The 26,548-nt window shown below is 38.3% G+C and overlaps 1 protein-coding gene across 4 annotated transcripts in view; it reads right to left on the bottom strand.

The window, feature by feature from the left end:
• Positions 1-1,698: 1,698 nt before the first annotated feature.
• ATP6V1H (ATPase H+ transporting V1 subunit H) overlaps positions 1,699-26,548 on the bottom strand; it is a 147,085-nt gene continuing 122,235 nt past the window's right edge. For all 4 annotated transcript variants that reach the window (XM_080801765.1, XM_080801766.1, XM_080801767.1 and 1 more), the window contains one exon: positions 1,699-2,056. In XM_080801765.1, the coding sequence (XP_080657891.1) occupies positions 1,996-2,056 (61 nt within the window). In that variant the 3' untranslated portion in view covers positions 1,699-1,995. The remainder of the gene's footprint in view (positions 2,057-26,548) is intronic.

Here is a 26,548-nt window from a genome sequence, read left to right as displayed (position 1 = left end):
CAAGTAGAGAAAGTCAATTATCATATGGTTTCACTTATTTGTGGAACATAAGGAATAACATGGAGGACATTAGGAGAAGGAAGGGAAAGTGAAGAGGGGTAAAATCAGAGGGGGCGATGAACTATGAGAGACTGTGGACTCTGAGAAACAAACTGAGGGTTTTAGAGGGGAGGGGAGGTGGAGGGGGATGGGTAAGACTGGTGGTGGGTAGCACTGGTGGTAGGAAGAGCACGTATTGCATGGAGCACTGGGTGTGATGCATAAACAATGAATCAAGGAACACTACATCAAAAACTAATGATGTGGACGCCTGGGTGGCTCAGTTGGTTAGGTGACTGCCTTTGGCTTGGGTCATGATCCTGGCGTCCCAGGATTGAGTCCCGCATTGGGCTCCCTGCTTGTTGGGGAGTCTGCTTCTCCCTCTGACCTTCCCCCTCTCATGCTCACTCTCTTATTCTCTACCTCTCTTTCAAATAAATAAACAAAATCTTTAATAAAAGAAAAACACTAATGATGTACTGTATGGTGACTAACATAATAAATAAAATAAAGTTCTTCTCACTAAAAAAAAAAGAAGAAGAAGAAAAGAAAAACCATTCTGGCACACGAAATCACTAACCAAGAAAAACATCCATTATTTTAACTAACTTTTCCCATAGGATCTCTATGCTGAAAAGAAAGCAATATTCAATCGTTGAACACTACATCAAAAACTAAAGATGTACTATATGTTGGCTAACTGAACATAATAATAATAAAAAAAGAATAAACACAAAAGAATAAATTAATTAGTTGATTAAAGACAAAAGGCTCAGGTTTGGGGGTGGGGGGGGGACGTGTATGCTAGGCATGCCCTGCTCAAGGCCTGTGGTTCCAGAGTAAAGAGGGAAGAGGACAGAAATAAATATCTACTGGCAATATTGAAACCAAAAAGTATTAAAAGAAAACAGACTTGAGGGGCGCCTGGGTGGCTCAGTGGGTTAAAGCCTCTGCCTTCGGCTCAGGTCGTGATCCCAGGGTCCTGGGATCTAGCCCCCAATTGGGCTCTCTGCCCAGTGGGGAGCCTGCTTCTTCCTCTCTCTCTCCGCCTGCTTGTGATCTCTCTCTGTCAAATGAATAAATAAAATCTTAAAAAAAAAAGACAGACCTGAGGTACTAAAACCCAAGAATGAAAGTACAGGAAATCAATGAAATAAAAATAACTCTAGGGGCACCTGGGTGGCTCAGTGGGTTAAAGCCTCTGCCTTCAGCTCGGGTCATGATCTCAGGGTCCTGGGATCGAGCCCCGCATGGGGCTCTCTGCTCAGCGGGTAGCCTGTTTCCCCCTCTTTTTCTGCCTGCCTCTCTGCCTACTTGTGATCTCTCTCTCTGTCAAAAAAATAAATAAAATCTTTTAAAAATAACTCTAAAGCTCAAATTCTTCACTGAGCTCCACTGGCAAATCTTTTGGACCACAGCATTGTGTTAAAAATGTATTTAAAATTTTAAAGTTCTTTAAATATTAGCAGAGGATTGCTGTAACGTGTATGTGCACATGGACAGATGGGCAGATGGATGGGTAGATGGACACAGATATGCAGAATTTCAGAATATTTACTTACCATTTGCTACCTTACAACAATTCTCCCAATTTGGCTAGGAAAATAGATGCTTTTGTTATAGTTCGAGTAAGGAATAAGTAAGTAGCAAAACCTTTTTGAAGCAAGAATCCTTTAATAACTATACTCATTTCCAGAGAACAATAAATACAGAAATTACAAGCGGTACATGTAACAGTAATCTTTTCCTTAGCAACAGAAAGCACCTACTTTTATACAACTTACAGGGCAAACACGTTTAATGAAAATCAGCACTGGGAAAAGCGACACAACAGAAGAAAATTGCAAGTAAAATGAAAAATTACTTGTTCTTGACACTAACTAGTGAGATTCATACTCAGGTACTCCATCCCAGGTGAAACAGGAAGGCTGGAGATTCTGAGGTTGGAGGGCATGTTCAGCTTCGGGCAGCAGCAGTCTGGGGCTGCTCAGATTGGAGCTGTTTACCAAGATATTCCCTAAAACAGTAGAAATAAAAAAACAAAGTTGTTTAACAAAGCTTAAACAAAGTTTAAACAAAGTTTCGAAATCAAAGCACAATACACCATGTCATCTATACTTACTTTAACATCTAAAAATTAGTGAAATATCTCCAGAAAACTAAACTTTTCCAGATCTGAAAGGTACCTGTACTGTATGAATCTGAAACACTCTCTTTACCATGCATAAGTCATTACACACACAAACAGGTGATTCTGCATGCAACTACAAGGTAGTGTCTACCTCCCTGTCTGGGTCAAGTTTTGTTTACTGCAGTCATACTTTTGCAATCGAAGAAGTTCAAAATCAACTGAAGTAGGATTCCAAGTAAGTGGACTGATACATGAAAAACACATTTCCTGATACTAGTGAGTGAATATTAAGTATCTAGACCTCTGGATGAAAATAAATCACTAAAAAATACCAACCAAATTGACAACACGTAACGAAACTTCTTGTTACTGAGCACTTTCTCTGCACCAACGTAGTCTAAAACCTTCACAAAGATGGTCATACTGAATCCACAAACAATCCCAAGAGCAGAGAAGTAGTATTCTCATTGTACAGGTAAGGCAACTGAGGCTTAGAGCAGAGGTTTCCAAACTACTTAGGTCACATTTTCCTTTAAGAAATGAACATCTGCCCAGAGAACATGTATACTTAGCTCTAAATTACACACAGGTTTCATTGTTAATTCCAGGAAAAAAAAATAATCTCTTTCCTATTTTCCTGTGAATGACTTGCCCAAACGTTTGTTTCTGAACAAAAGAAGAGATTTTGTGAATAACATTTTAAAAAGTCCCCACTATGAAAAGGAAAGAGCATGAGTTTTGGATAGAGACCTGGATTTACATTCTGGGTGCATGGCCTCCCGTGGACATACCGGTTCCAGAGGCTGTGGGATGAGGGCACCTGCTGGGGACGAGCAGCAGGCACACACAGGCACACTGTCATCTTTTCTCCTCATCAGCTGACATTCAACCTCTCCTTGTCTAAGCACCTCCAGGAAATGACCTGTGGGCCACCAGCATGGACCAGTAATGTGACCTTACCTTTCTCCACAGAGGTCCAGAGAAAGGGCCGAGAGGTGGTCCAAGGATTTTACTATGTTGCTCTACTTCCACTATCATGGCCTTAGTCCAAAGCTATCAAAGATATGAAGCAAGACTGAGAAAAGGAAGACGTGTTTGACATAGGAACCAGACATAGGAATTCTGTGGACTTGGGCCAGTGAGGGTTTAGGGACCCCCCCAGCTCACGAAGGTAAACTAGGACTGAAAATACTGAGGGACTGACTGAAACCTCCTATAGCATGAACATGATTTATGTGGGGTATTTTTAACCCTTATACTGACTTATTAGTTTTGGATGTCATACTAAAGCATATAACATATTTTTGTGTCAACTAGGAGCTACACAAACATAATCTAGACAATGGTTGTGGATCTTACCTTCAACCAACAGTAAGGAAGTAGTTCTGTCTAACTCACGCAAGGGCAAAAAGAGAAACCACCTATAAAGTTTATTAGGAAAAAAGTAAGTTTATTGTCACTATAAATGCCACCACTCTGGGGAGGCCTGCAACTATGGAGTATGTGTGACTGCATAAGTTTAATGTGCTGTGCTATATTGCTGTTCTTGGGGGGTGAGGGAAGATGAGAGGTAGGGTATAACAACATTTACCACAAAATTTCCAGATCTTATACATATATTATACATGCATATATAATATATACATGTGTTTGTTTTTTCCTATATGTATCTAAAAAATCAAGCCTGAAATTAGACAGGCTTCATTACAAGAGGGCCCTCTAATATGCCAATTTTAAAAGTTAGACTCTTTAGCGTAAAGGATGAGCAGAATATGCCACCCCAAAATATGCCACTTTGGTGTACTATTGTGAACTGTAGATACTTGAAAATAGCCAAGTGCAGAGAGAGGCTTTCTCTGAACTCCCCTTATCTACCTAAAGACAGGTCCTCCAAAAGGAACTCAGTTGTCCTAACTCCTCTCCCTGGGAGTTTCATCAAAAAGGGAGGACTGACTCTTATCACAAGAGAACAGTCTTAAAGTCCACATTACATCCAGAGAGACTTGACAGACCATGTCACAGTCTTGTATCTCCCACCTACTCTGCTATGGGCCCAGCCATCATTCCTAAAAATCACATACTCTCTTATAAGAGGCCTACATCCCCATTCCTTGTTCCCTATTAAGATGGAATTTAATCTTAAATTCTAAAGCTACAACTTTAAGTTACCCATTTTTTCCTGGGTATCTCCCATGTGTACCTGAGGTATACATATTAATCAATAACTTTTTTCATGTTCATCTGTCATTTACTACAGGGTCTCAGCTAAGAACTCAAGAGGATAGAAGGAAGTTTTCCTGCCTTCTTAGAAAACATTTAAAAAGTGTACCTAAAGATACCATGCCACCCTTCAATTATAATAAGCTGTGGTACTTTCAATAAGGACTAGTGCAAAGGGCCATGTTCTAAAAAGAAGTTTCCAAGACAAATCACGAGAGAACAGAACAATGCCTTCCAGAGCTCAGTGCTCTGAACTGCCAAGAGATGGAAAAGGGTCTCGCTGGATCTGGTCACACACAAAGGCTCCCATCTGCTCCACACCTTAGAGAGACATGAAGGGTGGTTCATTTCCCATACCAGATTTAACTGATACTCAGGGATGAGAGTGAACACTTGGGAGGTGAAAAAGCTAACTGATTTCTTCACAAAAAAAGACATCGTTGCAGTAAGGGTCGAAGAGGAATAACAGAACAAAACAAAGATGAGCTGCTCTGGCAGAGAATATAAAACATGTCCAACCATGGCTTTTTGCCCACTGGTTTTCTGCTTCTTTGTTTTTCCTGGTCAAAGGTCTTTATTATGGATGACATGCTCTACTATACTTTCATTTTTTTCCTACATACAAAGTGGCCCTGAGGCATCTACTTCTTTTTTACAACCTTAGTGCCTGGGATGCAGAAAACACAAGCCTTCCTTTGTGTCTGTTAAATAGAGTTTATGCAACTTAAAGATTCAGACAAAGGACAAGAAAGAACACACATAAAGGGGTTCAACTGTGAATGTGTACATCAAGAGTCGCAGAGGAAACTCTGTGAGCCTAACTTGTAGGTCACAAAATGCTGAAAGTCTAATAGGGGAAGAACCCAAATGGGACCCAGGGAGAGAAGAATCAAATCTCCTCAGGCTTTTCTGAAATTACTGTTTACAATGGCTTACTGAGTTGTTAAAATACCTGAGAGAGCTGACTTGAGGCCCAACTGAAAAAGATACTAACTGTAGAAAAAGGACCTAGCATACCCAAAGCTTTGGCAAACATCTACTCCTTTGAACTTAGCTTATAAAATGTTATAGTGTGTTTCCCTCATGTCAATTGGCAATGTGCAGTCCATTAAAATATTCCCCAAGATTCATCTAAGCCTGCCTGTGAATTCCCCATGACCCCCCAGCCATAGGGAAGTCTTGGCACTAAGTGCCTGGGGCAGAGAACACAGGACGGTTGTCACATTCCACACATTATTACAGCAATCATGGACACTTGCTCATAGGTATACCCACACATTATCCTCCTATGTTTAAAGCATCCGTGTGAGATGAGTGTTATCTCCACTTACAGCGAATCAAATGGAGCCTCAGAAAACTTCAAGTAACAGGCTCAAGGACAAACTGAGCAAATGGCCTGGACAGGGCTCAGATCCTATTCTCTTTAATACCGTGAAGCTGCCGGGCCCCCAGAAAGAGCCCCAAAAGGTGTGAAAAGCAGCCACTATTCCTAATTTTACACATTAGAGAATAACAAGAGGGTATGAATAATTTCTTCAGGTTAAGGTAACATTACTGTCAGGCAAAAGGTAAAATAATTATGGATTTTACTTCAAGGGATTATAATGGGTCCATAACAAAGGACTCAAGAAGAGTTATTTAAAGTGAATTATCTATGTATTGAGTTGGTCTTTCTCTCTGTACCTGAAAATCAATACAAAAATAAAATTCAACTTATAATTTGTTCAGAAAGTACCCAATTTGTACCAGCAATCCACAGGAGTTTGACATTAAATCTTTACTTCTACTAAGAAGCAAAATTTGAGAAGTATAATATTTTCTCCTCTTTAACTTCATCCATAATTTACATCATTTGGGATTCTAAATCTCTGAAACTGAAAAAAGAAAGGATCTGAAGACCTACTCCCCTTTTTAAAAATCCAAGTACAAAATTTCTCACAAAAGAAACCATGCTGCATGCTGGGAAAGCATTGACATCTGATTAAGAAATACCTATTTTAAGGGGCACCTGGGTGGCTCAGTCGGTTAAACATCTGACTCTTCATTTTGACTCAGGTCATAATCTCACGGTTGTGGGATTGAGCCCTGGGTGAGGCTCCATGCCCAGTAGGGAGTCTGCTTGAGACTCTCTCTCTCTCTGCCCCTTCTCCCAAGGGTGCCCAGGCACACGCACATGCTCTCTCTAAAATAAACAAATCTTTACCCCCTCCCCCCAAAAAGGAGGGGCACTTGTGTGGCTCAGTCAGTTAAGTGTCCCAACTCTTAATTTTGGCTCAGGTCATGATCTCAGAGTTGTGAGACTGAGCCAGTGTGGTGCTCCATGCTCAGAAGGGTGCCTGCTTCAGGCTCTCTCTCCCTCTCCCTCTGTATCTACCCCTGCTAACACTTGCTCACATGCATGCTCTCTCGCTCTCTCTCTAAAATAAATAAATAAAATCTTTAAATTAAAAAAAAAGAAACACCTATTTTATTCTCTTGTCAATGGCCATAAAAGATCTATACTTTGGCACCGACCATAATACTGAAAAATCACTTTCCAATTCCTGAGAAAGCTACATAGGGCTTGAAAGAGGCAGTCTAAAGATGACATTAGCTACCTAGGTTCCAAGCTGTTAGCAGCTAGCATATCAAGAAGTGTTTACCTGGTGTATTTTTAACTCTTAGAAGAGAAAGGCCTTCACCATATTATAATCTTCACTATACTTAGGGCTGTGTAAGTAGTAGAACATTTTTATTCTTTCTTTAAAACTATAGTTGAAAAAAAAAACCCATAGTTGAAGACACTATGATATCATCCAATATGCTTCACCTATATATAATTAAACTAACAGTGACTTCACCCATACAATTTTGTGCCCAGAAAAAAGAGAATTTTCTCCTGACAAACATATTAATCTGTGAAAACTACAATCTCCCCTTTTTTCCCTTTTTCCCTTGGTCGCCAAAAAGCTCAGTAGAAATTCCACGGTTACTATCATTTTTACATTATTTTTTTTAGTCTCCATTTGATGTGTAAGCTTTCATTACTAAAATTATGAAGGACGTACAATTCTATATCCCACATCCTTCTGTGAGTTTATTACAATAATTATTAAAACTACAACTGTGAATGATAATCCTTCTGCTGTGTAGCTGCTACAGAACATCACTCAACACAAATAACTATCCAGCCCCAACTGTGAAGTGTGAGAAGGAGAGGCCCAAAGATGGCGGAGGAGTAGGGGATCCTATCTCAACCAGTCCCCTGAGTTGAGCTGAATATCTACCAGACCATTCCAAACACCTATGAAATCAGCCTGTGATGTAAGAAGATATATCTGGATTCCTACAGAGTATCTCCAAGGTTGTTCTAGAGATACAAAACAGGGAGCCAAGATTCTGCAGGCAGATATCAGAAGATAAACAGAAGGAAGAGGGAGCCTCCAGGATTCCTGTGCCGCTGGAGCACAAAAGCCTCCTGTGCTGGGGACCAGGTACAGACTGGCAGACTGGTAGCAGTGGGGAAAGGACTTTAGGTCAGCTACCCAGCCTTCCAGTCTGAAACCTGGAGATTGTGAACTGGGGGGCGGCTGGCGGTTTTAGAAGCATAAAGGGCAGAGATGTGCCTGGACCTGGAAGCGAGGGCTGATAATGCTACCGTGGGGCGCACAACCCAGGATCCTGCCATTTTTAGCAGCACAGACAAAAATGGAGACAGTGTGGCCTGGAGAGCTCACTGAAGAACAGACTGTGATCTCTCTGTTCTGAAGAGGTTTGGATACAATCACTTCTGCTCTGACTCTCAAAAGAGATAGGGAAAGCTGCCAGAGAACAGACGTCCCAGAAAAACTGTTTTCACTGACCCCATCGCCCCCCGCAGAGGAGGCAGGGCAACTCTGCCCAAACAGAGTTGCCTGAGTAACAGTGCTGCAGGCCCCTCCCCCAGAAGACAGGGTGGAAGTACAAGAGGCTGACAACCCTAAAGTCCCTATAAAACAGGTGCATCTTGCTTCTGTTGTGGTCAATAATCTGGAATCTATACATTCTCTCAATCACCCCTCAACAGAGTAAGAGGAGGAACCCCCAATGTGACCTCTGCCACAGAACTAACTAATATGGATATAAGCAAGATGTTGGAAGCAGACTTCAGGGTTCTGAAGACAATAGCTAAGATGGAGAAAACTATTAATGGCAACATAGATTTTCTAAGGGCAGAAATGAGAGCTGATCTGGCAGAACTTAAAAATGCTATCAATGAGATGCAATCTAACCTAGATACTCTAACAGACAGTGTAAACAAGGCAGAAGAACAAATTAGTGATCTAGAAGACAAACTGACAGAAAAGAAGGAACAGGAGGAGGCCTGGAACAAACAGCTTAAAATCCATGAAAACAGAATTAGAGAAATAAATGATGCCATGAAACCTTCCAATGTCAGAATTACTGGGATCCCTGAGGGGGTACAAAGGAGGGGGGTGAGGATCATTAGATATATTTGACCAAATCACAGCTGAGAATGTCCCTAATCTGGGGACTAAAACAAGCATCCATGTCCTAGAGGCAGAGAGGACGCCTCCCAAGATCAAGGAGAACAGACCAATACCCTGGCATGTAATAGTAAAACTTACAAATCTTAGAACCAAGGAAACCATCTTAAGGGTAGTTAGGGGGCAGAGATTCTTTACATACAGAGGGAGGAACATCAGAATAACACCAGACCTGTCCACAGAGACCTGGCAAGCCAGAAGGGGCTGGCTGGCTAGATATATTCAGGGTACTAAATGAGAAGAACATGCAACCAAGACTTCTTTACATGGAAAGGCTGTCATTCAGAATGGATGGAGAGATAAAGAGTTTCCAGGACTGGCAGAAACTTGAAGAACAGGTAACCACTAAGCCGGCACTATAAGAAATATTAAGGGAGGTTCTATAAAAGGAGAAAAACCCCAAGAGTAATACAGAAGAGAAATCTACAGAGACAGTCTACAGAAACAAGGACCTCACAGGAAACATGATGACAATAAAATAGTATCTCTCAATAATCACTCTCAACGTGAATGGCCTAAATGCTCCCATAAAGTGGTACAGGGCTGCAGATCGGTTAGAAAGACAGGACCCATTGATATGCTGTCTACAAGAGACTGATTTTGAACCTAAAGATAGATCCAGACTGAAAGTGAAGGGATGGAGAACTATCTTTCATGCCAAGGGACCAAAAAAGAAAGTTGGGATAGCAATTCTCCTAACAGACAAATTAGATTTTAAGTTGAAGACTGTAGGTAGATACACAGAAGGACACTATATCATTCTTAAAGGATCTATCCAACAAGATCTAACAATTGTAAATATCTGTGTCCCCAACATGGGAGCAGCCAACTACATATGCCAACTATTTACCAAAATAAAGAGACAAACTGGTAAGAATTCATTAACTATAGGGGATCTTAACACTCTACTCTCAGCAAGAGACAGATCATCTAAACAGAAAATCAACAAAGAAACAAGAGCTTTGAATGACATACTGGACCAGATAGACCACATAGACATATACAGATACATACATAGATATATACACATAGATATATACAGTCCACCCTGAAACAACAGAATACTCATTCTTTTCAAGCACACATGGAACTTTCTCCAGAATAGACCACACTGGGTCACAAATCAGGTCTCAACTGATACCAAAAGATGGAGATCATTCTCTGCATATTCTCAGACCAAAATGCTTCAAAACTGTAATTCAATCACAAGAAAAAGTTTGGAAGAAATTCAACCACTTGGAAGCTAAAGACCATCCTGCTCAAGAATGTCTGGGTCAACCAGGAAACCAAAGAAGAAATTATACAATTCATGGAAACCAAAGAGAACAAAAACACATTGGTCTGAAACCTATGGGATACAGCAAAGGCGGTCCTAAGGGGGAAGTATATAGCATCCAAGCGTCACTCAAAAAAATAGAAAAATCCTGAATACACAAACTATCTTTACACCTTAAAGAACTGGAGAATCAACAACAAATTAAACCTAATCTATGCACAAGAAGGGAAATAATTAAGATTAGACCAGAGATCAATGAATTAGAAACCAGAAATATAATAGAACATATCTATGAAACTAGAAGCTGGTTCTTTGAAAGAATTAATAAGATCGATAAACCACTGGCCAGATTTACCAAAAAAAAAAAAAAAAAAGAAAGAGAGAACGGACCCAAATTAATAAAATTATGAATGAAGCGGGGGAGAGCACGACTAACACCAAGGAAATAGAAATCATCATCAGAAATTAGAAGCAACAGCTATATGCCAATAAGTTAAGCAACCTAGAAGAAATGGATGCATTCCTGGAAACCTATAAACTTCCAAAACTGAATCAGGAAGAAACTGACAACCTGAATAGACCAGTAACTAGAACAAGATTGAAGCAGTAATCAAAAACCTCCCAAAAAACAAAAGCCCAGAACCTGACGGATTCCCTGGGGAATTCTACCAAACTTTCAAAGAAGAAATAATACCTATTCTCCTGAAGCTCTTTCAAAAAATAGAAACAGAAGGAAAACTTCCAGACTCTTTCTATGAGGCCAGCATTACCTGATCCCCAAACCAGGCAAAGACCCCATCAAAAAGGAGAATTTCAGGCCAATATCCCTGATGAATATGGATGCCAAGATTCTCAACAAGATACTAGCTAATAGGACCCAACAGTATATTAAAAACATTATCCACCATGACCAGGTGGGATTTATCCCTGCAATGCAGTGGTGGTTCAACATTTGCAAATCAATCAATGTGATAGAACAAATTAATAAGAGAAGAGAGAAGAACCACATGGTCCTCTCAATGCCGAAAAAGCCTTTGACAAAATACAACATCCTTTCCTGATTAAAATTCTTCATAGTATAGGGATAGAGGGAATATTCCTCAATTACATAAAATCCATCTATGAAAAACCCATAGCGAATATCATTCTCAATGGGAAAAGCTGAGAGCCTTAAGATCAGGAACACAACAAGGATGCCTACTCTCACCACTATTGTTCAACATAGTATTAGAAGTCCTAGCAAAAGCAATCAGACAACAAAAAGAAATAAAAGGTATTCAAACTGGCAAAGAAGAAGTCAAACTCTCTCTATTCGCAGATGGAAAACCCAAAAGACTCCACACCTCCAAATTACTAGAACTCATACAACAATTCAGTAATGTGGCAGGATACAAAAATCAATGCACAGAAATCAGCTGCTTTCTTATAGACTAACAATGAAACTGTAGAAAGAGAAATTAGAGACTCGATTCCATTTACAATAGCACCAAAAACCATAAGATAACTGGGAATAAACCTCACCAAAGAGGTAAAGGATCCATACTCTAGGAACTACAGAACACTCATGAAAGAAATCGAAGAAGACACAAAAAGATGGAAAAACATCTCATGCTCATGGATCAGAAGAGTAAACACTGTTAAAATGTCTATGCTGCCCAGAACAATCTATATTTTCAACACCAATCAAAATACCATCCCAATCAAAATACCAATGGCAGGGAGCCTGGGTAGCTCAGCTGGTTAAGCAACTGCCTTCAGCTCCTTCAGTCCTGGGATCAAGTCCCACATCAGGCTTCCTCTGCTCTGTGGGGAGCCTGCTTCTCTCTCTCCCTCTCCCTCTGCCTGCCACTCTCCCTGCTTGTGCATATTCTCTCTCTCTCTCTCAATCTGTAAAATAAACAAATAAAATGTTTAAAAGAAAAATACCAATGGCGTTTTTCAAAGTGCTGGAACAAACAATCCCAAAATTTGTATGGAACCAGAAAAGACCCCAAATCACCAAGGAAATGTTGAAAAAGAAAAACAAAGCTGTGGGCATCATGTTGTCTGATTTCAAGCTATATTATAAAGCTGTGATCAGTAAGACAGCATGGTACTGGCACATAAACTGATGCACAGACCAATGGAACAGAAGATAGAGCCCAGATACGGACCCTCAACTCTATGGTCAACTAATCTTTGATAAAGCAGGAAAAAATGCCCAATGGAAAAACAACCGTCTCTTCAATAAATGGTGCTGGGAAAATTGGGACAGCTCTATACAGAAAAATGAAACTGAACCACTCTCTTACACCATATACAAAGATAAGCTCTAAATGATTGAAAGACTTCAATGTGAGACAGGAATCCATCAACATCCTAGAGGACAACATAGGCAGCAACCTCTTCAACATCAGCCACAGCAACTTCTTTCAAGACATGTCTCCAAAGGCAAGGGAAACAAAAGTGAAAATGAACTTTTGGGACTTCATCAAGATAAAATCTTCTGCACAGCAAAGGAAACAGTCAAGGAACAAAGAAGGAATCCATGGAATGGGAGAAGATATTTGCAAATGACAATATGGATAAAGCGCTGATATCCAAGATCTATAAAGAATTTCTCAAACTCAACACCCAAAAAATAAGTAATAAGTCAAAACATGGACAGAAGGCATGAACAGCCACTTCTCCAAAGAAAACATACAAATGGCTGACAGACGCATGAAAAAAATGTTCATCATCATTAGCTCCTAGGGAAATTCAAATCAAAACCACATTGAGATTCTACCTTACACCAATCAGAATGGCAAAACTTGACAAGGCAAGAAACAATAAATGTTTGAGAAGTTGCAGAGAAAGGGGAACCCTCACACTGTTGGGAATGCAAGTTGGTGCAGCCACTTTGGAAAACAGTGTGGAGGTTCCTCAAAAAATTAAAAATAGAACTACCCTATGACCCAGCAATTGCATTACTGGGTATTTAACCCAAGGATACAGATGTAGTGAAACAAAGGACCATATGCACTATGTCCACAATACCCAAACTGTGGAAAGAGCCAAGATGCCCTTCAACGGGTGAATGGATAAAGAAGTTGTGGTCTTCTCTGGAATACAATGGAATATTACTCAGCCATCAGAAAGGATGACTACCCAACTTCTGCATCAGCATGAATGGGACTGGAGGAGATTATGCTAAGTGAAACAAGTCAAGCAGAGAAAGTAATTTATCATATGGTTTCACTTATTTATGGAACATAAAGAATAGCATGGAGGACATTAGGAAAAAGAAGGGTAAAATGAAGGGGGAAAAATTGGAGGGGGAGGCGAACCATGAGAGACTATGAACTCCAGGGAACAAGCTGAAGGTTTTGGAGGGGATGAGGTTAGGGGAATGGGTTAGCCCAGTGATGGGTTTTAAGGAGGGCATGGATTGCATGCAGCACTGGGTGTTACATGCAAATAATGAATCATGGGACACTACATCAAAAACTAATGATGTACTGTATGGTGATTAATATAACAAAATAAAAAAATACTAAAACAAAAAAATAGAAAAATAAAGCTACAACTGAGCCATAATTGTATTCCTCCTAACCTCTGCATATCCCATCAGAAAACAAATGGGTATAATACAAATAAAAAATGATATTAAAATTTTAAAAATGAAATATCTTTCTCTGGATGTATAAAAACAATTTTTTTAAATATTAACTTTATATTGGCTTACAACACAGATTTCTATTGGGTAAAGAGTAAACAATATTTAAATATTTTATACAGACCTGGGTTTTTTAATGCTAGTTCACTATAGTTATAAGTTGAGTTATTCCTCCAGCTTTTATCATGATTTTCCGTATCATACACAAAGCAAATTTTGTGTTTACAAATCAGTTTTCCTATGTAACTACTGAACTATGTAAAAAATCACAGTGCTCTCTCCCATCTGCATCTGATTTACATAGTTAGAGACACAGAGTCAAACTGTTTCCACAATACTTTAAAAATCTCAACCTAGGAATAGTGACCACGATGATGTGCACCATTTCCTAGTGCCTGCTATTTACTTAGCACTGCACTAACAGCTCGATGTACATTTTCTTATTTACTCTCCACCATAATATTCATAAAAGCTGTGGATGAGCCCCATTTTTATAAATAAAGAACAGGAATTTAGCAATGAAAATGACACGCTGTAATGTTAGGGTAACTAGTTAATGGCTGGAGGGCATTTGTATCCACGTCTGTCTGATTTAAAAACTCAAAGTCTTAATCAATATATAGTACCGCCTCTTGGTACACTATTTTACCTCCCACTGACTGAGGCCATATTACTGTGTAGATGTGAGAGTAAAGAGCTTAAGAACATCACAATGTGAGTCCTCAAATTTATTTCTCAAATATATTTTCCTAACCACCAGCCATTTTATTTCCTAACGGCATCTAAAATCAAAGATTAATAGATTAGCAGTATCTCTAAAGAGGTCAGTGATTCTAAAAGTAGAATCTGTTTATGTGAATTCTGGTCCTAAGAAACAAAGATGTACATTTTAAAATCAATTGCATTAGAGTCTATTACAAAAGCAATTTAGGCAAAGTTTGCAATAACAAAGTTATTTTTCACAGAGGAATTCCAACAATCATTTTAAACTAGCTATTTAATCTAAAACATCCAGCCATAAAATCTATAAAATCTAAATATCCAGAGTTTCTTTAGCTCCAGCTTATTTTCAGACCAGTTCCTCTTTACCTATTACCACCAGCTTTATCATTAGATCAGCAATGTCTTTCATACTTTATCATTTTTCCAACATATGGCAACTATATGCAATGCACTGAGCCACTCAAAGTATCAGAGTTGGCAGCAGACACTTCTTTTCCTTTTATCTTTCTTTTTAAGACTTGTTTTAATAGAGCAGTTTTAGGTTCGCAACAAAACTAAGAGGATGAGACAGAGATTTCCCATATACACCCAGCCCCAACGCGTGCACAGCCTCTCCTACTATCACATCCCACACCACACTGGTACATTTTTTTTACCAAGGATGAACCTGCATTGACACATTATAACCACCCAAAGTCCAAAGTTTACTACAGGGTTCATTCTTGATGCTGTCTACTTTATGCCCTTGGGTGACTGTATAATGACATATATCATCATACCAAACAGTATTTTTAGTGCCCTCAAAACCTTCTATAGTCCAGCTATTCATCCCTTCCTCCTTCCCCACACAATTGATCTTTGTCTAGTCTCCACAGTTTTGTCTTTTTGGATGTCACATGGCTGATTTATACAGCATGTAGACTTTTCACTTTGGCTTCTTCCACTTAGTATGCGTTTCAGGTTCCCTCATACCTTTTCATGGCTTGACAACTCATTTCTCTTTCATGCTGAGTAATATTCCATTGCCCTGATGGACCCAAGTTTGTTTATGCACTCACCTACTGAAGGACAGCTGGGTAGCATCCAAATTTTGGCAATTATGAGTAAAGCTTCTATAAACATCCCTGTGCAGTTTTTCGTGTGGATGTAAGTTTTCAACCCCTTTGGGTAAATACTAAGATGCATAATTGCTGGATCATAAGAATACATTTAGTTTGATAAGAAACCACCAAATAGTCTTCCAAAGTGGCTGTACTATTTTGCATTCCTACCAGCAATAAATGAGACTTCCTATTACTGCACACCCTGGCCAGTATTTGGTTTTTGTCAGTGTTCCAGATTTTGGCTAATCTAATAGGTATATAGTGGTATCTCGTTTTTGTTTTAATTTGCATTTTCCTGATGACATATGACATGCATCTTTTCATATATTTATTTACCAACAGTGTATCTTCTTTGGTGAGGTGTCTGTTAAGGTCTTCGGCTCATTTCTTACTGAGGCTGTTTTCTTATTGTTGAGTTGTAAGAGCTCTTTGTATATTGCAGATAATAGTCCTTTATCAAACGTGTCTTTTGCAAATAAATATTTTCTCCCAGTATGTAGCCTGCCTTCTAATTCTCTTGACATTGTTTTTCATAGAGAAGAAGTTTTTAAATTTCATGAAACCCAACTTCTCAATTATTTCCTTCACAAATCATGCATGCCTTTACCATTGTATCTAAAAACGCATCACTATACCCAAGGTCATCTAGGCTTTCTCCCATATCAGGTTCAAGTAGTTTTGTAATTGCACATCCTGCATTTAGGTCTATGATCCATTTTAATTAATGGAGTTAATTTTTGTGAAGGGTGTAGGGTCTATGCCAGATTCATTTTTGCATGTGGACATCCAGTTGTTCCAGTACTGAGACTATCTTTGCTGTACTGTATTGCTTTGCTTCTTTGTCAAAGGTCATTTACCTATATTGGTGGGGGTCTATTTCTAGGTTCTCTATTCTGTTCCATTGCCCTACTTGTCTGTTCTTTCATCAATACCACGCTGTCTTGTGTACTGTAAGTTCATACGAAGTCTTGAAGTCAAGTAATGTCAATCCTCTTAACTTCATCCTTCCCCTTTAATACTGTGTTGGCTATTTGGGTGTTTTGTTCTGCATATAAATTTTTGTATCAGTTGGCTGAAATCCACAAAATAACTTTCTGGGATTTTAACTGAAGTTGCACTGACTCTACAGATCAAGCTGAGAAGAACTAACATCTTGATAATATTGAATCTTCCCATTCATGAACACAGGGTCTCTCTCCATTTACTTAGTTCTTTGATTTCATTCATAGAGTTTAGTAGTTTAGTAGTTTTCTTCATGATATAGCTTATATAGATATATATTTTTTGTTAGATTTATACCTAAGTACTTCATTTTGGGGGAGGGAATGGCTTTTTAATTTCAAATTCCACTTTTTCATTGCGTGTATATAGAAAAGTGATTTACTTCTGTATACTAACCTCGTACCCTGCAATCTTATTGTAATCATTTATTAGTTACAGGAAAGTTTTTCTGTCAAATCTTTAGGATTTCCTACATAGACAATACTGCCATCTGCAAACAAAGTTTTATGTCTCCCTTCCCAATCTGTATACCTTTCTTCCCAATATTAGTTCCAGGAAAGTTTTTCTGTCAAATCTTTAGGATTTCCTACATAGACAGTCATGTCATCTGCAAACAAAGTTTTATGTCTCCCTTCCCAATCTGTATACCTTTCTTCCCAATCTGTATATCTTTCCTTTCCTTTTCTTGCCTTATTGCATTAAGCAAGAATTTCAAGTTTGATGTCAAAAACGGAGCCACACGTGAGAGGGGATATCCTTCTTTGCACTTGATCTTTGTGGGAAAGCTTCCAGTTTCTCAATATTAAGTAAGATGTTAGCTATAGGGTATTTTTTTAAGATTTTATTTATTCCTTTGAGAGAGAGGGAGAAAAAGCAGGAGCAGGGAGAGACGCAGAGGGTGAAGCAGATTCCCTGCTGAGCTGGGAACCTAATGCAGGGATCTATTCTGGGACCTAGAGACTGTGATCTGAGCCAAAGGCAGAGGCTTAACCATCTGAGTCACCCAGGCACCCCTATAGGGTTTTTTAATAGATATTTTTTATTAAGTTGAGAAAATTCATCTCTATTCCTAGTCCACTGAGAGTTTTTATCACGAATGCGTGGTCGATTTTGGTGAATGCTTTTTCTGCATCTATTGATAAGATAATGTGATTTTTCTTCTTTAGTTTGATGTGATGGATTGCAGTAATTGTTTTTGTTCTACTGTGTTACGTTAGTCACCATACATCATTCGTTTTTGGTGTAGTGTTCCATGATTCATTGTTTGCGTATAACACCCAGTGCTCCAAGCAATCCGTGCCCTTCTCAATAGGGAGGCTCACCCAACCTTTCCCCCCCCTTCTAAATCCTTCCGTTTTAGAAGGTTCATCTCCCACTCCAATTTCTTCCCCTTCATTTTTCCCTTCTCCTAATGTCTTCCATGCTCTTCCTTATATTCCATAAATAACTAAACCATATGGTAAATGACTTTCTCTGTTTGACTTATTTCACTTAGCACAGTCTCCTCTAGTCCTATCCATGTTGATGTAAAAGTTGGGTATTCATTCTTTCTGATGGTTGAGTAATATTCCATTGTATATATAGACCACCTCTTCTTTTTTTTTTTTTTTTAATTTTCAGCGTAAGAGTATTCATTGTTTTTGCACCACACCCAGTGTTCCATGGACCATATCTTCTTTATCCATTCATCTGTTGAAGGGCATCTTGGCTCTTTCCACAGTTTGGCTACTGAGAACACTGCTGCTATGAACATTGGGGTGCATATGGCCCTTTTCACTCTATCTGTATCCTTGGGGTAAATACCCAGTAATGCAATTGCTGGGTGATAGGGTAGCTCTATTTCTCAATTTTTGAGGAACCTCCGCACTGTTTTCCAAAGTGGCTGTATTCCCACCAGCAGTGTAAGAGGGTTCCCCTCCCTCCACAACTTCTCCAACATTTGTTGTTTCTTGCCTTATCAAATTTTGCTATTCTAACTGGTGTAAGATGGTATCTCAATGTGGTTTTGATTTGAATCTCCCTGATGGCTAATGATGATGAACATTTTTTCATGTGTCTGTTAGCCATTTGTATGTCTTCTTTGGAAAAGAGTCTGCTCATGTCTTCTGCCCATTTTTTTACTTGATTATCTGTTTTTTGGGTGTTGAGTTTGAGAAGTTCTTTATAGATCTTGGATATCAGCCCTTTGTCTGTAGTGTCATTTGCAAATATCTTCTCCAATTCCATGGGTTCCCTCTTTGTTTTGTTGACTGTTTCCTTTGCTGTGCAGAAGATTTTATTTTGATGAAGTCCCAAAAGTTCATTTTCACTTTTGTTTCCCTTGCCTTTGGAGACATGTCTTGAAAGAAATTGCTATGGCCAATGTCGAAGAGGTTACTGCCTATGTTGTCCTCTAGGATGTTGATGGATTCCTGTCTCACATTGAAGTCTTTCAACTATTTAGAGCTTATCTTTGTATATGGTGTAAGAGAATGGTCCAGTTTCATTTTTCTGTATAGAGCTGTCCAATTTTTCCAGCACCATTTATTGAAGAGACTGCCATTTTTACACTGGATATTTTTTCCTGCTTTGTTGAAGATTAGTTGACCACTGAGTTGAGAGTCCATATCTGGGCTCATTAATTGATTTTTTAACATTGAACTTTTTAACATTGAACGTTGAATTTATCTGGGATAAATCTTACTTAGTTGTGGTACAGAATTCTTTTTACACAAACTTTTAGATTCAATTTTTGTTGAGGATTTTTTGCATCTATGTTCATGAAAAATACTGGTCTTTAGTTTTCTTGTAATGTCTTTGTCTTTGGTTCCAGTATTTAGGTAATGCTGGCCTCATAGAATGAGTTATGAAGTATTTGCTCTACTTACATCCTCTGAAAGAGACTGTGGAAAGCTGGTCTAATTTCTTCCTTAAATGTTTGGTAGAATACAACAGTAATCCCACATGGGCCTGGTGCTTTCTTGTTTTGGAAGATTATTAATTGTGGATTCAATTTCTTTTAGTAAAGGCCTATTCAGATCATCTGTCTCTTCTTCTGTGAGTTTTGGCAGATCGTGTTTTTCAAGGAATTTGAAATTTCATCTAGGTTATCAAATTTGTGTGCACCAGCTATTCACAGTATTCATTTATTATCCTTTTAATTGCCATGAGATCTGTTGTGCTGTCCCCTCTTTTGCCTCTGATATTAATTTGTGCCTTCTCTTTTTTTCCTTACATAGCCTGGCTGGAGGCTTATTAATATTATTGCTTTTTTCAGAGAACTAGTTTTTGGTTTAATTGGTTTTTTCTATTTGCTGTTTTCAATTTCTTTGATTTATTCATATTATTTCTTTTCTTCTACTTATTCTAGATTTAATTTTCTTTTCTTTTTCTCATTTCCTAAGTTGGAAACAAGATTATTGAGTTTTCTTCTTTTCTAATATATGCATTCGATGCTATATATTTTCCTCTAAGCACTGCTCTCAGTGTATCCTACAAATTTGGTCAGTTATATTTTCATTTTCATTTAGTTAAAAATATTTTTTAATTTCTCTTGTGATTTCTTCTTTGACCCATACATTATTTTAGAAGTATGTTGTTTAATCCCCATGTTTGGTAATTTTCCAGTTATCTTTCTTTTACTGATTTCTAGTTTAACTCCACTGTAGTCTGAAAACAGACAATGAGTGACTTCTAGTCTTTTAAATTTGTTAAGGGGGGTTTTATGTCCCAGAATGAGTCTTACTGATTGTTCCCTTAGCTTGAGAGAAATGTATATTCTGTTCTTGGTGGGTGAAGTAATCTATAGATGTCCATTATATCCAGCTGACAGTGTTGTTGAGTTTAACTATGTCCTTAGTGATTTTCTGCCTGCTGGATCCATCCATGTCTGAGAGGGATGTTGAAGTCTCCAACTATAAGTGTAAAATTCATCTGTTTTTCCTTATAGCTCTATCAGTTTTTGTCTTGCATAGTTTGATGCTGTTGTTAGGTGTATACATGTTAACAATTACATTATCTTCTTGGAGAACCCACCCCTTTATCATTTGTAAAGCCCTTCTTTATCCCTGATAAACTTTCCTTAATTTGAAGTCTGCTTTGTCTGAAATCAATACCCAACTCCTGCTTTCTTTTGATTACTGTTAGCATGGTATATTTTTCTCCATCTATTTACTTCTAATCTATATTTGTCTTTATATTTGAAGTGGATTTCTTATAGACAATATAAAGTTGGATCATAATTTTTGATCCCCTCTGACAATCTCTTTGGTACAGTTAGACCACTGACATTCAAACTGATCACTGAGACAGCTGGATGAATATCTACCATATTCATTACTGTTTTCTATGTGTTGCTCTTGTTTTTTGCTGCTCCTAGTTTTGTCTTCCACTCTATTTTTTTTTTTTTGCCTTTTGTGGTTTTAACTGAGCATTTTGTAAGATTCCACTTTCTTTCCTTTCTTACCATTATCAGTTTTATATATATTTATATATATAAATATATATATATATATTTTTTTTTTTTTACTTTTTTAATGGCTGCCCTAGAGTTTGCAACACACATTTACAATTAATCCATGTCCATTTTTAAATAACACTATATCACTTCATGGGTAGTGTGAAAACATTGCTGTCATCTATTTCATTTATGTATAAGGGTACATAAGCATATACAGACACAAACACATAATCAAATACAATGTCGCTATTAGTATTTTTGAACAAACTGCTGTTGCATCAATTAAAAAGTAACATTTTTATTTTACCTTCAGCTATTCCTTCTTTGATGTACTTCCTTTCTCTACGTAGATCTGAATTTCTGACCTCTAATATTTTCCTTCTCTCTAAAGAACTTCTTTCCATATTCCTTGCAAGGAAGATCTACTAGCAACAAATACCTACAATTTTTGCCTGAAAAAAATCTTTACTTCTCCTTTACTCCGGATAACTTAGAACACAGAATTCTAAGGCGGTAGGCTTTTTCTCTCAACACTTCAAATATTACACTCCACTCTCTTCTTCCTTGCATGGCTTCTGAGAAGTTTTGTTCCTCTATAGGTAAAATGTTTCCACCACCGCGCTGCCACCCCCACCCCAGCAACTTTTTTTTTTCATTGACTTCGATTTTCTATAATTTGAAAATTATATGCCTCAGTGTAGGTTTTTGGCAATTATCCTGCCTGGTGTTCTCTGAACTTTGTCGATCCATGGTTTGGGGTCTGCGATTAATTTGAGGGAACTTCTCAGTCATTACTATTTGAGCATTTCTTCTGTTCCTTTCTTTCTTCCCCTTCTGACGTTCCCATTACATGTATTTTACACCTTTTGTAGATGTCCCACAGTCCTTGGTTATTCTGTTTCTTTCAGTCTTTGTTTTCTTTGCTTTTAGGGTTTGGAGGTTTCTACTGATATTTTTTCTAGCTCAGAGATTCTCTCCTCGGCCATGTTCAGTACATTAATAAAGTCATCAAAGGCATTTTTCACTTCTATTATGGTGTTTTTTTTAACTACAGCATTTCTTTGTGGTTCTTTCTTAGGACTTCTAGCTTCCTGCTTACACTCTTCACCTGTTCTTGCATGCTGTTTATTTTATCTATTAGAACCATTAGAGTCCTTAGCATAGTAATCATAGTTTTTTAAAATCCCCCGCCTGATAATTCCAACATCACCACCATGATTGGTTCTGATACTTATTGCTTCTCCAAACTGTGCTTCTTGCCTTTTGGTATGACTTGTAATATTTTCTCGGTAGCTGAACATGATGTTCTAGGTAAAAAGAACTGCTACAAATAAACCTTCAGCAATGTGGTGGTGAGATGGAGGGAGGGGAAGCATTCTATTGTCCTATGATTAGGTCTCGGTCTTTTAGTGAGCCATGGCCTCTGGACTGTGAACTTTGCAAGTATTTCTCAGGGGTTTTTCTCTCCACTTGGGTGGGACAGGATGGCTGGAGTAAGCTAAAGTTGGTTATTTCCCCTCCCCAGGCCAAACAGACTCTGATAATATCCCAGCAGATAAAGCTCTAGTTAGCTAGTTTCCCCTCAGGATAGGCTTTGTTAAGAAAAACAGGGTACTCAGGCATATTTCAAGATGGTCCTTTCCCCCTGCTTCTGCCAGAAGCATAAGGGGATTTTTCTCAGATATCTACTGTGGGAACCTGTTCTAACTTCTGGAGACAAATCTCACTGTATGGTAAGGACTTACTATGACTGGGTCCCCCTGGAGTTTTTAACTCTCAGACCTGCCCACACTGAGCCTCCTGAAATTCAGTACAGTTCAGGTTTTCCAAATCAGGCACTGGTTCCCTCACCGGTTTCTGCTTATGGGTCTGCTCCAATATGCTTAAACTCTGTATGTTACCTATTTGTCTCTCCAGTCTTGAGAGCTTCTGCTAGCCCTATGTCTGCCTCTCTCTTACGTATCCAAGAAGAGTTGGTTTTTCAATCTGTTCAGCTTTTTACTTGTTAGGATGGAGTGGCAACTTCCAAGCACCCTACATGCAGAACCAGAAATCAGAAGTCCTTCCTTTTCCTTTTAAATGCTGGTCCGAATCAGCACGTGGTTATAACCAAAAGTAATCTGTGCAATGCAGAGTATATACCCTAAATGACCTTAATACATACAAATCTAGTTATGCACCATGCAATGTGGGAGAAATGTCTGTGTTGATATAGGCACTTTTAAGAGAAAAGTTTATTTTTTTATTAGTTATCAAAATAGTATGTAGCAAAGTCCTTATTTAAGGCTTATTACAGACTCTTTTTTCTTGAATTATATTTAGAATGTCAAGACTTTTAAGTACATGACAGTAGAGAAAGTGTCCTTAGTCAGTACCTGGCATACTCTAAGAGGTCAAAACTGTTGAATGAAAATAGCTGAGGAAACCCTACAGGGAAGTTAGAACCTGAAAAAGAATGCCTTTTTCTCATAACAAGAAAATATTCTGAAACACGAGATGAGACAAAGATGCCAGCAGTTAAACCTACCAAATACTTCATAACCTAAACCAGTTCATTACTAGCAGAAACCTCAAACAAAATTTAAGACTTTTAGAATCTGCTTAAAATACAAGAAGGCTCAACTAAATCCACAGTAAAGAAACAATATTTTAGAAGGCAAGTTCAATGTTTTAATGGTATGTAGCGGAAAATGTATTAAATTAGCTTTATAATTAAGCTTAAAAGATCCTCTAAACCTAGAGAATTATTCTTTAGAGAAGCATTTCCCTGCAATATATGCAAAAACGAAAATAAACCAAAACATGTGGGCCAGTTGTTCCTCCAATATGAATTTATAATCACCTGAAATGAATCTCAGAACTATTTAGAGAATAAAGTAGATTATGCAAATTTGGAAAACAACATTCACGGAAATAAGAGGTTTTTGATTTGCTTGTCTGTTTCATAACTAAGAATATCAACTATAAACCTTTAGTGTCACGGGTCTCCTCCCTCTTTTTCCCCCATATCCAACTTACCTCTAGGTTTTCTAGATTCTATTCTCTCCAACCCCTGACCTGCCTTACTAAATGGACATCTTTATAACCCACCACCTGGCTTGAATCTGTAGTCTCCTTACTGATGTTTTTCCCTCCAGCCTTACCCTTTCAATTCCACCAGTCCCTGCTGTCTCTAAAATGGTCTTTCTAAAATGACAGTGTGATTATTTTTACTAACCTCTGTCATTTTCCACAGTCTTCAGAAAAGAGTCCAAACCTAGCACAGCAAAGATAACCATCATCTGGCCACTACTGTCTCCAACTATATTTTCGGCTTCATAACCAGACTCCAGTTGTCTGGAACCAGTGGAAATTCCCCAAATGGGTCAGGATCTCAATGTAAATGCACACATAACTCTCTCCCTAGAATCCACCACACACATCCTGCTCTCCCCCTCCCCTTCATTAGCTACCACCTCTTCATCTAAGACCTTCCCAGGCCTGGACTAGGGCCACTCTCCACATGGCTACACAGCCTTTCCCCACATTGCTACAATGAAGCATGTACCTGTCACACTTTATACACAGGAGTGGCATTACATTACTGTTCAATGAACAGTCTAACTTCCCTTGAAAAATACCTGTAAAGTTAGCTTTCTTCAAATTCAGAAGTCCAGTATAAATTTTTTAAGTATAAGATTAATGGAGTTGCCAATTATCATCATCAACCTTCTCTGTCAAAAACTAGCTTTCAAATTAAAGTAAAACGAATTTCATTTAAATAAAAACTACAACAAGCTAATTTTTTCGTTAATAAATCAGTAGTGGTAGTATAACTACTTCAGTGGTTTTAATTTCATAAACATTTCAAACATCAAATTGTAAGTTCTGGCAATGCCTATTACCATAAGTATTCCCAAACATTAACTTTCAAGGGATTACAAATAATTTTTCTAAAACCCTTAAAGGAAGAAGGGATTTTAAAAGAACATCAACCCCAAACATAATCACAGCTTCCTCAATTAGCTATGACAATGGAGGTAGGTCATATGGGTCCCAAAACCTAATAATCCATAACAAAGCACATACTTATCATTTTAACACATAAGATTATATAAGTAGATTTAACTTTTTGGAGTTAAACTTCTTGTTCTCCAGCAGCCTTTTTCTCTCCTTCTTCCTCAAAAATAGAACCAATGAAGTTTTTTAGTAGGACATGTGACTTTAGCAAAGCCTTCATTTTCCAGTACCTTGGCCACATAACTAAGTACTAACCAATAAGGAGAAGTGTTGGGAGTGCAAATTCTAGGAGACTCCCCGTTGCCTGGCCCATCCAACACCACCCACAGTGATGAGAATGAGGGCCACACCCTCAGAATGGCAGCATGCAGAGCAATACCTCTGAACTATCAGTACTGGACTACCTAGCCCTACCCTTTTTTTTTTTTTTTAAGATTTTACTTATTTATTTGACAGACAGAGATCACACATAGGCAAAGAGGCAGACAGAGAGAGGAGGAAGCAGGCCCCCCGCTGAGCAGAGAGCCCGATGCGATGCGGGGCTTGATCCCCAGGACCCTGGGATCATGACCTGAGCTGAAGGCAGAGGCTTTAACCCACTGAGCCACCCAGGTGCCCCTAGCCCTACCCTTTCATGAGAGACAGTTTAGAACAAACATCTATCATGTTTCAACTACTGTTATTTTGGGTCTCTGTCATATCATTAGCTTATCATTAACTTATCCTTCCCATTATTTTTCTTCTTGAATAAAAATATGATTTTCTATACTAGATACACACTGGCTTTAACACAAGTGTATGTGACTAGGTCAATTAACCTGGCATGTAAAATATGTTAAAATAACAGTTCACAGTGTGAACTGTTATTTTAACATAAATCCAGACAGGGGCGCCTGGGTGGCTCAGTGGGTTAAATAAATCCGGACAGATGGCAGAACTCAGATTTTTTCCAAATACTGAAATTCTGACATTTTCTTCAGTGTCCTGCTTCAATACATAGTGGTCTCTGACACCATTTCCACCTGATAGCTCATCATTTATGTGTTGCCTGTCCTAATTCTCACCCATGCAGAGATGAACACAAAGGCTGACTGAGATATCAAGCCAGAACTAACAAAAAAAGATTTAACAACAAACAAGTTAGAAAGCCTTAAGCACCACAGAAAATAGCAAATTATGACCATATAATATGATCATCTATCCCAACTGAGAAACTAGCACATTATTCAAGACTAGTTAAGCAAAGAGACAGAAAAGCAGGAATCAAACAAAAATAGCTACAAAAAAACGCCAGAGTGCGATGACTTGCTTTTATATTATCCTTTGGGAAAAGTTCAAGGTTTCAAGTTGAATATTAATGATGTTTCTAAAAACATGATATTACAAGCATCTTGGTCTGAAGAGCATTAATCACTGATAAGAAATAATTTAGTGGAGAAAACACAAAGTAAATT

The sequence above is a fragment of the Martes martes genome (assembly GCF_963455335.1).
Source record: "Martes martes genome assembly, chromosome: 4".
Lineage (NCBI taxonomy): Eukaryota > Metazoa > Chordata > Mammalia > Carnivora > Mustelidae > Martes > Martes martes.
This window is presented reverse-complemented; position numbering and strand designations above follow the sequence as displayed.